Below are 12747 nucleotides of genomic sequence, written 5' to 3' on the forward strand. Positions count from 1 at the left end.
TCCATGTACCTAAAGATACATGTGAGAAGGAAAATGGAACATACAAAAATAAAAAAGTTGGGGATACAATCTTACTGAGCAAGGTTTCTGAATAAATTTTCTAAAATTTGATTTTTCAAAAGATGTAGGTTTTTGGAATTCATCAACATGAGTATCCTTCGACCTTGAAAAACTGGAATGCTGATCACTCCTAATAAAATGAAAGAGAAAATAAGAATCTTTTATTAGTTTATGTTTATCCAACAAATAAACAAGAGAAATCAAATTACACCCTTCGGAAACAAACCAGCACGACAGTAAAAAACAACAACAACAACAAAAAAACCTCAATTATTTATCACTACTAAAATTACAAATAATAGTTACGAGGGCTAAACCCCTCATTTCTTCATTTTTCTATGAACATTATTTAGCCAAGTTGGAAGTTAGCAACAGGGGAAAATAGTATTCTGAGGACCAGGGTTCTTAATTTGGAATCCAAGGACAGGCTTCCTAGGGCTGGAACTCTTGAAATCATACACAGACTGTATGTTTTCTGAGGGAAGATAGTCACGGCTCTTGAGCCTTTGGCAGCAGTGGACAGCCCCCCCTGGGCCAACAGACTCAGTGGCTAAAGTTCCAGAGAAGAGGCGGGTGAGCAATTTGGGCCTTCTCACTGGTAGAGCTGCGGCCTCTGTACTCTGGCTCCCCTCTCCTTTTGAAGTGAGTTCTGGAGGCTCCCAAGGGTTATTCCTGACCAGCTCTACCCAGGAGGGAGGTCCTTCCCTGGCTTCTCCTCTGACCCTGCCTCATTCCCAGAGCCTTCAAGGGGTTCTCTTTCTGTCACATCCTGCCTCTCCCACAGTGCTCCTCAGACCCTTCCTGCTCTGTGGCAAACAGAGAGCTCACAGCCTCGGCCTCACTGCAGCTCTGCTACAGGACCCCACTGACACAAGGACAAAATCCACACTCTCCCTCACTGACCACCAAGGCCCTTCCGGTCACACCCTTGCTGCCTCGGCCAGCTGCTTCATCCTAACCTCCCCAACACCCACACCAAACTGTGGGAACATCAGCTCCACGCGGCCCCTGGAACACACCACAAAATCGTCTGCCTCTACACGCTGGCCCATCCGGTTCCTCTGCTGCAATTTCCTTCCAACTCAGATCAAACTCAAGAGTGAGCCCCACTTGAACCTGTTCCAAGAAGGCTTTCCCAGTCCCCTCTGCAGTGGACTAGGGGTCCCTGCTCTGTGCACATACAGCACTTTGGGGTCTTCACAAGTATCATTTGTGTTTGTAACTACTGATGTGCCTTCTCACCAAGCAAGGTACAATTTCTTCAGAGGAGACACTGCCAATAGCTTGTTTTATAGTCCCAGCTCTGATCCTGGAACCTGACATGAAATAGCCACATAGGATTTTTGAAAATGTCAAGAAACCTTATATTCTGTCAAAATGCTCATGATATGATAGTAAGTCAAGAGCAAGGGGCGAAGTAAAATACTGAGGATAATTTCACTTATTTAAAATACACATGTATATGCCCGGAAAAAAATGACAGGAAATGTACTAAATATTAACAGTAATCATACCTGTACTACTACTACTACTTTAAACAAAACAATGGACTTTAAAAAATCCTCTTTACAAAGCATGTATGTGATAAAGGGGTATTACCCAGAATATAAAAAGAATTTACTCCTCAATAATAAAAATACGATAATCCAGTTTAGAGATGGGCTGCTGCTGCTAAGTCACTTCAGTCGTGTCTGACTCTGTGTGACCCCATAGACGGCAGCCCACCAGGCTCCCCCATCCCTGGGATTCTCCAGGCAAGAACACTGGAGTGGGTTGCCATTTCCTTCTCCAATGCATGAAAGTGAAAAGTGAAAGTGAAGTCGCTCAGTCGTGTCCGACCCTCAGTGACCCCATGGACTGCAGCCTACCAGGCTCCTCTGTCCATGGGATTTTCCAGGCAAGAGTACTGGAGTGGGGTGCCACTGCCTTCTCCGTTAGAGATGGGCAAAGGATTTGAATAGATATTTCTTCAAAGAAGACACACACAAAAGCACGTGAAAAAAATGTTTGACAACATTAGTCATCAGGGAAATGCAAGTCGAAACCACAAGTAACTACCTAAAACCCACTAGGATGGCTATAATCAAAAATATGATAATACCAATCTTCACAGCAGCATGGTTTACAATAGCCAAAAGACAGACACATGTTCATCAAAAAATAAAATGTGGCATATCCATACAATGGAATATTATCCAGCCTTATAAAGGAATAAATTATTTTAATGAAATACTGGCACATGATACAACATGGATGAAAACATTATGCCATGTGAAATAAGTCAGACTGAAAGGTAAAATTATTGCATGATTCTATTTATATATGTATGAAGTATTCAAAATAGGCACATTCATAGCGATGTCAATACAGGCATGAGGGGCTAGGAGTTGGGGGGATAGGGTGTCACTGTTTAATTTGTATTGAGTTTCTGTTGGAGAAGATTAAAAAGTTCTGGAGGTGTTGGCTGCACAACACTGTGAATGTACTTAATTCCAATGAATCTTATACTTAAAACAGTCAAAATTCAGTGTTCTAAGTCAGTGCTCAGAACAGTGACTAGAACATAGACATTAATATATAAATATTTGTTGAATATATGCATAAAAGATCTTTACAAAGTTAACTCTAGTTCAGTAGATACAGACTGTTACAATAGCAAAAATAAAAACTGATGTTTTCTAAAACCCGCCTAGATAAAAAGAAAATCTAGGCAGTTTGATGTTCTCTTGAAGTCTACTGATAATATTTAGAAGCTGCATTATCACACACATACCACGCCCCTCTAACACAGCACCTCAGTGACACTGTAGGGAACTTATTAATGCTGGTGACAAGTGGGAGAAATAGTGTGTCAGAAGGAGACATAGAGACTTTAGGGTAAGAAGCCAGTTGGAAGTAGGAAAAGACAGAGAACACCAGGGTCTTAGAGATGAGACAGAATGCCCTGATGTGAGGCTTGCTTGGGAAAGACTTTAAGGTATCAGGGAATAAAAAGTGATCCCAGATCTAAATGCGTTATGATTTCAGTGTCTCTGTCCTGTCTACACCTTTGGAAAATCTTTCATTCAACAAATATGAACTGAGCCCAGGGCAGTGGGGATACAGTGGTGAGCAAACACAGACACAGAGCCTACATACAACTTTTAAGGGAAAAAAAAACTGCATAGGAGAGAAACAGTTATATCCTATGACTTATAATTTTGTAATATTTCATTTCTTCTAAATTTCTATGGAAACCTATACACTGACTTGATTAAAAAGGTTTATAGAAAAATATTAGTGAGGTCAATTTCAATAAACTGAATTTCTATAAAAGGATAAAATAAAAAGTTTTTCTTATGTTAACAAGGAAATTGAATTAGGATAAAATGAGAGATTAAAGGTTCTATATTATCTTATTTAAAAGATGAACAATAACAGCTGTTGGTGAGGATGTATTGAAAATGGAACCCTCACACCTTGATAGTGAGAATGTAAAATGGTGCACCCACTATGGAAATAGACTGGCAGTTCATCAAAAAGTTAAACATAGTAATGATATGAACCAGCAAATCCAATCCTAGGTATATACAGAAGTGAAAACCTATGTCCACACTAAAACTTGCATACAAATGTTCCAGCACCGTAATTTACAAAAGTCAGAAAGCGGAAACAATCCAAGTAATCATCAACCAGTGAATGGATAAACATGTGGTGAATACATACAATGGAACATTACTCAGCCAGAAAAGGATTATTTATGCTCAATGTGTGTGTGTGTGTGTGTGTGTGTTCAGTCACTTCAGTTGTGTCCGACTCTTTTGTGACCCTATGGACGATAGCCTGCCAGGCTCCTCTGTCCATGGAATTCTCCAGGCAAGAATACTGGAGTGGGTTACCATGCCCTCCTCCAGGGGATTTTTCCAACCCAGGGATCAAACCTGCGGCTCCTGCACTGCAGGTGGATTCTTTACCACTGAGTCACCAGGGAAGTCCACGCTCAACATGGAGAAACATAAAAAACATTGTACTACATGAAAGAAGCCAGTCACAAAAGGACACATATTATATTAACTGCAATTATGTCAAGAATAGGCAAATCCATACACACAGAAAGTAGATTAGTGGCTGTCAGGGGCTGGAAGGACAAAGAAATAGGGAGTGACAACTAATTGTACAGGGTTTCTTCTGGGGGTGATGAAAATGTTTTGAAATTAGATAGTGGTGACAGTTGCACAACTCTGTGATTATACTAAAAAGTACTGAATTGTTCACTTTGAAAGGGTGACTTTTATGGTAAGTAATATCTAAAAAAAAATTCTCATGGCTCCACCAAGACACACTAGCCATCTAATACAAATAAAACAGCTCAACAGATCCAGCAAAAGACAACTTGCCAGAAGACATTTTTGCACACAATGCTATCCTCAAAGCTAACATTAATAATACTTAATGCTAACTACTCTGCAGCTTACATGCATCACTTTACTTCATCTTCACCACCACCATGAGGTAAGTATAATTCTTATCTCTATTTTACAGCTTAAGAAAACAGAGATTAAGTAACTTGTCCAAGGTGAGTCACACAGCTAGGTTATCTACAGAGCCAGGTATTGAACTCAGGTAAAACTCCATTGCTCAAGTTCTTCATCACCTCAAAGGATAAAGATATATTCTAAAGCCTCACATGGTCTTTATAGTACGTTGATTATCTAAAATCTGTTTTAAAACCCTTTTTTCTTGGTACCCTGAGTTTCTTGCACTTGCTGAGTCAAGAATAGCATGACAGAGCTTGTGTCACTAAAGAGCAGTCATGCCATGTCATATAGGAAACGGGAGATCACCCACCAAGAGACAAGATTTTAACTATTTTATTTTCAATTATTTCATATGCCTCAACATGCAGTTTTGCTATCTTTTAATTAATCCCAAACTTACTGTCAGTATCAATTCCAGTTTTAAACAAGCTCTAGTATCTTGACCTAGTTACCCATAGACATGACTTAAAAGTCTAGTCAAATATATTAATTTTTGAAACTAAGGACTGTGGAAATAGAATTAGCACCAGCCTTTTCTATTCACACATTCCCACTTTCTGGGAGATCCAAATAACTTAAGGACCCTTGAGTGAACTGGAAATTTTGTCCTGTTCAATTACACCACATAATCATATGGGGTCCCAGAGTTGCCATGAGTTCTACATAGTTTTCAGAACTAGAGATTAACTGCGACCACTCTAGAACACTCAGAAGCCCTAAAAAGAGGTACAGGGTGGGGAACGAAAAACAAGGATCTACTGACAGTCAATGTGCCACTCATGGCATTAAGTACATCACATGTGTTAGTTCATGTGATATTTCTAACCTGTCCAACATAAATTGGTTATTCTCACTTTATAGAGGAACAGGCTCCAAAAACTAAGCGAGTTTGCCCAAGAGCAAACAGTTTATAAACTGGCAGAGGTAGGATTCAAACCCAGGTCTCCTCTGCATTATCTACTACACCTGCCTCTGCTTCATGGACAGACATCCATGAAGAGTTCTGAAAGAGGATAGCAATAACCTCAGGAAATCTTGCAATATTCAAAGAATACCAGAATCTAAAAGGCAGAATGTGTCAGAGTTTCAATCGGCTTGAGCCAAATAGTCCATATATTTGCTGGTATTTGCTCCTGCTGATATTAAAAAAGCTATTACACTTCTCTCTAGATCACAAAGACCTCAAATACTCACCTACCCCATAATTTTTATTGTTTCAGTGAAATAGCACATGATGACCACTGAATAACTCTGAAACATTTTAATAAACATATGACATGGATTTGAAGGATTAAATTCCTACACTAAAGTGAAAATTACCATCACACACACAAAATTGGAAAATATGCTAAAACCAAAAGCTCTCTGATAAGAGGATGTTTTTCATCTACTGATTACCTCTCTGCAGCACTAGCTATGTGAAAAATGTGCTCATCTTCATTCTGTAACCGTTCTTTTCTCCTTCTTTCAATGTCATGTCGTAGGTCACTTGGATCTATTATTTTGACCAGAGTCTGAGGAATTTTGACAGAAGACAAACCATTCACATTACTGTTAGTTGCACAAAGACCGTATTGAACAAGAACCTTAAGTTAAAGTCCTAAATAAGTTATCTTGTACTCATCTTGTTAATAGTAGTATAAACAGATAGAAGTATTTTGAGACACAATTGACAAAACACAGTCAGCAGAGTTCATAACACTGAACCAGGAATCCGAATTCTGGGCCTCTATACCAAAGAAAAGTCTATCTATCCAAGTATATTCAAAATGTTTTATTTAAAAAATAACAAAAAAATGAAAGTAATTTGAGTGTGAAAAAATTTTAAAGGAGAAGGGAAGAAAAATTTATGGCAAATTTGTCATAGGAATAAAGTACAACCACTTAAATTATGATGATATAGACTATGTGGAAGTAAACATGGAAAAACACTGAAAAGTTTACTAAAACTTGCAAAGTCTCAATTATAAAAAGGTCATTGGGAGTTGAGAGACTTTACATAAAAGGAATGTTATTATAGCTTATGTAAAAAGAAAAAGCATCCAAAATTGTATGTACTGTGACAGTGACCATGTTAAAATTTCAGACATAAGACTGCAAGGAAAGACAATCAAATAATACTTTGTGTTAAGTGAATTAAAGGTAATTTTAAAAAATCCTCAAATTTCCTATAAGTTTATTATAGTATTTTGATTAACAGAAATTTCCTGAAAATATCATTGATTCAATAAACTAACCTATCTCTATAAATTCAGTAAAATTGTAACCATACATGTGAAAAAAATTATTTATATATTTTATCATAAATGTATTTATTAAAATCTCTAAAAAACTCTTCACTCTCAATGAATAATTAGCAGGTTTTTTAGAACTTGATATACTTCTTCTAAAACAAGAGCCAGTTTTCTTCCCCCTTGGCTAGTTAAGATAGTTTTTCTAATAGCAATGAAATGAGGGTAGGCAGAGGTGGCAGGGGTGGGAACAATAAAAAAAAGTATTATTTTCATTATTTTGTTAGTTCATACTCCATAGAATCTTTCATATAATCTTCAGTAAAAAGAAGGGCAATATCAAATGAAACTAAGTTCTTTTGCATGCATTCCACATACAACTTAAAAATATATCTCACACGACTGCTTTGGGGAAAAAAGGTATCAAACATACTTTCTGCAAGATTTATACTGTGATGTTTTGGGATGAATATTAAACACTATAATTTTATGTCAATTTTACAAAGCTGTAAAATCCTTAGGGACTGTCTCTCTTAGGGAATATTTTTGTCTTTTGCCAGTGTTCTCTTTGCAACCTGGCTGAAAACTAGAATCACTTGGAGAGCTTTGTAAATTTCAGATTCCTGGGTCTCAATCATCCTTCCTCACCCACTTTACCTTTTTTACTCCCAATGACCAGTTCCCTTTCCCATTAGTTTGTCAACAACAAGATAATCCCCCATCAAAAACCATATTCACTTACCTGTTTTGAGTCATATACCATAGTTTGTTTACTCTGAAGCTCGGCCAAAGACATATCTATTCTCCTAAAATAATAAAGGCATATTACAATTAAATAATTATGTTATACACTGATACCTCGATTCCATTAATACAGAATGGAATTTGAAATAAAGCTGGTGTGTCTTGAAGGAAGAAAAAGTAATCTGCTATCAGGTGGTTTTTCATCTATGTGGCAGTCTCCCAGGACACACATATCCTGTAAACAACATCACAGTGAAGCCTTAGTAGTTCTCAAATCACTAGTCTGTGTAACCTTAAACTTGGCTCCGGTGATCTACTGCATTCTAACATTGATTCAACTCAGCTCACAAGACAGGGCGCACCACCTGCTTGGACAGGTGCCAGCAGAAGAAGACATATGTTTTCATCCGGCTGCCCTCAGAACAGTCATTTCTGAGGACATGAAGCAACCCATGATTTCAATGGCTCGACAACTGTCTTTCATTCTTCCAGTGATAACTTCAGTAGGCAATTACTATAGACACAGCAGAATCAAAGTTAGATAGGTAAATATTTTCAAAGTCCTGCACATTTAAACAATGCTAGTCATGGCTTCGCAACTTAGCAGCAGCAGTCATGGCTTTAATACAACCTAGTCTATCAACGTGCACTGGCCTAGTACCTACTTGGGTCAGTCCTGTTTTAGGCAGGAAATGCTGTTCTAGAGTCTACAGTAAACCCAAGAGGCAGGCAGCATGTTCCCACATCTTTTCTGAGGCTTATTCCCATGAGTTATATGGGCATACAATAATCAGTCATTACCTGTGAATTTCTGGATCCGAGCTCAACTTAGTTTCATTTGCATCTGCAGCTTTTTTAACTTGAATTTTTGAGAAACGCTCATGCAGAGTTATTTCAGATGGTGGAAAATAATTTGCTGCAAAAGGAAACAAAAAGTTTTATCTCAGTGTAAAACTGATTCCACTTAAAAGGTTATATATACAATAAGCACAGGACTAAGGGACTATTAAAAAAAACATCCAAACTGCTTTCTCTTAAAAATATGGGACCTAAATTTATTTCACAGACTAATGTGTAGTGCTCACATGTTTTTTCCAAGCTCAAGCAACAGTAAATGGATTTATGAATGCAAAGATTCTGTTCCTATTTGGCATTCCTGCTTACTTGCCAGAGGTGAAAAAAAAAATATTGGCTTTTTCAGAGAGAGGACCTTTCTTCTCCAAGGTAAGAGCTTCCTCACTGTTACTATATGTGGGAAGTAAAGCTGGCATAGAGCTCTACAGTTCACTTAGAGCAAAAATAATTTCAAAAACAACCCTAAAACATCAAAAAAATTCTGAACAAATGCTAAATGCTATGGTTACATATCACAGAAGGCTTCCTAACTCCCTTTTTCTTAGTGTTAACGGAAGTTCATGAAGACATTCTCAAAGTGCCTATGCTACAAGCTTTGAACAGAATAGAGAGTAAGATAATACACTTGACCCATGAGAAAGCTACTTTAGCAATCCTTTTCCCTAACGTACTGTTCCTGTTCTGGGACAATCTCCTGGGTTTTTCTGCAATACCAGCTTCCTTTTTGCCAAGGACCACACTTCCTTTGGGTGAGAGGGGCTGGAATTGAGAAGGTGAACTGTTTCAAACTTCATTCTTTAAAGTAAATATATGCCATAGTTTGAGGGCTGCAGAGAAAATAATTCATTTGCAAAATGTTTTAAGAAAGTAAGAAAGATCAACACAATCATCTAGTAAGAAATATAAAATTAAAATTTTGAAATTCATGAAAGATCCTAGCTTATAATACGCAAAACTGCCTTAATTACACAGCATCAAAAAGAAAGTTATTCTACATGACTAAATTTTCCAATTAATGGAAACTGGCCAGAAGCAAAAGCAAAACACAACTCAATGAAAACCTTTAAAATATTAATTATGCAATTCCCTGACATCATAAAGTATAACAAATAATACTGGAGTCTTTTACTGATCACTTAGCATCACCCTTATGGCACAAAGTCCCAGGAACACCCTTGGGGGCTTTAGGAATATGACCAAATGACCTACACTTCCAGATTTCTCGAGCTTCTTGAGTTTCATATCTGGCTTTTGTTATTTCCTCCTTTATACTGGGTTATCGGTATTGTTTCTTTCTGCTCTCAGTACACCTGTCCTTTGCAGCAGCTAACCTCATAATTTTCAGTTTGTAATCTATTATGAGTTGAAGCACCAGATTATTGGAACTACATAAAAAGAACAACTGGCTTGAATTAATATGTGCTACTTTCTTCAACAGATTTCCTAATTAATGATTTAACTTATAATGAAATATTAATTACTATTACAATATCAGATATTTACCTATATCTCGTGAAAAGTCAGTACATTATTTTTGCGTTATCCCTAATGTATGTGCGAAATATACCAACCTTTAACTTGATGGATTATAGTTATGATTTGCTGAGCAAATTCTCCTGTAGGTTTGTTTTCAGTATTCTGAGTTGAGTCAAGATGTTCAAACACTGGATGAAACTTTTCACTTTTCCTGCCAACAGCAACCAAATCATGTGACATCTGTCTCTCTGTGGAATAGCTAGAAGCAACCCTAGAATAATTTGTAAATGTTTAACTAAATTTGAGACTATTCACTGAGAAAATAACTTATTAAAATTAATCAAGATAACTATAAAACTAAAAATATGTTTATTTTTTTCTTATAATTAAGGCACTAAATTGTATGCCATAAACATGTACAATAATGAGTAGGAGAAAATAGCTATAGGCACACAGTCTTGAGTTCTCCTTTTCAAATCAGAGATCATCAAATATTTTCCACTTTAATAATAAAATCTTCAAAATTCTAAGCTAAACAATTTTTACTTCAAAAAATACAGCATGGCATTGAAGACACTCAATATGCAAAATATAATCAGATTATTTTCTACTCCAAAATGTCCATAAAACTATAAAGCCAGCAAGCTGACACTATCTTGAAATACTACCATTCTTTACAAGCTGATATCAAACATAATAATGTTTCTGACTTCATAAAAATCCTTAAACCTCTATGTCAGTAATGAGCTGAGACTAGTATTTTGAAATCAAATTCTGTTTAGCTTAATCACTTACAAAGTCTCACTGAACTCTCAGAAAATAGCCTTAGTTGTTAGCAAAGTTATGATCATGAGAAGCAATGATACTGTTCACCCTAAATATATCCTTAAGGATATACTACCATTTATAATATAACCCCAACCATCTTACCATTTTAATACTTTCTGAATCTTAATAACTTTCATTAAGCACTTTCCTGACCTTCAAGTACCATTATAATTTTATGATTATGACATATAACAATTATTCATGCCAAACAAAGGGGCTCAGAGCTTACAAATATTAATTTTTGCAATACCTCTATGCAGAAGGTGTCATGATACTGAGACAATAGATGTCATTTGTTTTGCTTTTCATCCCCGAGGTTAAGCATTCATTTGCATGTAATCCTTCCAAATGTCATAGTGGGAAAGTATACTTTATTCTAAGAATGCTACTCCCGCTTAAAACCACTCAAATTCTTCATCTGGAGGCAGTTTATGCGTCAGAAAAGAAAATGCCTCATTATTTATATTTATTCCTCATTTTGGACCCAAAACGGCACTAACCAGCTTATACCCATCTCACTCCTCTGCATTTAACTCTGAATAGCTTCTGGCTCTTCCTAAAAAATAAGTTCATTATCCAAAGAATTAAGATTTACAACTGCTAGGGTTTTTTATGATTATGTTTCAGAATCCGAAGATAAATCCAAAAGAGAGCCCTGAAATATATTTTAAATAATAGCAGCACCACTAGAAAAAAATATCTCTTCATGCAACAAAAATCAATCGGATGGATACATTTGGGGCTGTGGGTGTACACATGCACGTATTTATTTACTGACGTCACTTAACAGCCATATATCTAAAACTGCTCCAAGGTTATGAAGGGCTTAAAGATATTCATAACTGAAAATTTTAACTCTTCTAGCAAGATGGTTTTAAGTGCTTATTTTTAACTTCTCAGAGGAAAACCTTCCATCTGATTTTTCATGCTCCCTCTTAAATCAGCCCTGTTGACTCCCTGCCACGGCAGAAACATGGATGAGTGACTACGCCACAGGCTGATGCCACTGCCGTGGTTTCCTTGACTAATCAGAAAGACTTTCTTTAGAGGGCCCATTTCTCCTCCTAATTTGTTCCAAGCTTCTCATTCTACATCTGGTAACTAGTAAAAGACATTTAGTGATAAATGTTAGAAGCTAGAATGGACCTGTAACAACCTCTACTAACAAAGTAATTAGCCTCCAATTAAAATAAATAAATTTAAATAAAAAATAAATTAAAAAAAAGAATTACATATGCTTTCTTTTCAAAGGGGTTTAATGGTACAAAAAGCTCTTCCATACCCCCATAACAGCTTTACATTTTTTTTTTTTACAGGAGAAAAATAAGATGTTTAAATAGAATAATAAAAATGATCTATAAGGGGAAATCAGTTGATAATGGTTTTCATTGCAGTCTCAGTTTCCCCCAAGACAAAACCAGCTGATAAAGGCTTCCAGTTTTTCACCAGATAATTATTAAAATTTACTTGTAATTTATGATTACTGTCATAACTCTTATCTCCCCACTCCAAGTTCAACTCTCAATTCATAGGAATGCTGTGGTATACTTTGAAGCTATACATAATTCTTGATATTTACCAGTTTAAAATTTTTCTCTAGAGATACCCCACAAGATTTTTAATAAAAAATATAAAAGTGATCATCTTTCTAGAAAATATACATGAAAAGAATATAACCTGAAATTTTGTTTTTTAAAAATAACTATACTGTTGCTATAAGCAAAAACTTCTAGAGACTTCAAAATGCAAAATGTTCTAGGTAGTTTCATTTGCAAATTTAATCACCTCTTCGTTTATATTTTAGTATTTCCTATGACATTACTGATCAACAAGTTTACAATTTCACAAAATACCCCCAAAACAAATAGTTAAACTGGAAAGACCAAATGTTCTCATTTGAGATGCATTTTAGACACTTTTAAAAATTAAAATATAGCCATCACCTGTATTCTATTAAATCTTCTGGGTTCTCTGTTCCCTCCCCCCACTTCACCCCGGTTTTCCTTCTCTATTTAAGGATATTTCCCCTGATGTTC

The 12747-nt window shown here is 36.2% G+C and overlaps 1 protein-coding gene across 47 annotated transcripts in view; it reads right to left on the reverse strand.

The window, feature by feature from the left end:
- BCLAF3 (BCLAF1 and THRAP3 family member 3) overlaps positions 1–12747 on the reverse strand; it is a 52067-nt gene that overhangs the window by 14880 nt on the left and 24440 nt on the right. For 24 of the 47 annotated variants that reach the window (XR_015158843.1, XR_015158844.1, XR_015158842.1 and 21 more), the window contains 5 exons: positions 9979–10154; positions 8354–8468; positions 7551–7614; positions 5976–6091; positions 76–190 (listed from right to left, as the gene is read on the reverse strand). Coding sequence is in view for 32 of the 47 variants with exons in the window: in XM_086387455.1 (XP_086243581.1) it covers positions 76–190; positions 5976–6091; positions 7551–7614; positions 8354–8468; positions 9979–10154 (586 nt within the window). In the remaining 15 variants the exon portion in view is untranslated. Of the gene's footprint in view, positions 1–75; positions 191–5975; positions 6092–7550; positions 7615–8353; positions 8469–9978; positions 10155–12747 lie in introns of those variants that run through there. The other 23 variants (XR_015158846.1, XR_015158845.1, XM_086387453.1 and 20 more) reach the window with 6 other exon arrangements.

The sequence above is a fragment of the Bos grunniens genome, chromosome X (assembly GCF_055505025.1).
Source record: "Bos grunniens cultivar Pamir isolate PY7600 chromosome X, Bosgru_T2T1.0, whole genome shotgun sequence".
In the NCBI taxonomy this organism is placed as follows: domain Eukaryota; kingdom Metazoa; phylum Chordata; class Mammalia; order Artiodactyla; family Bovidae; genus Bos; species Bos grunniens.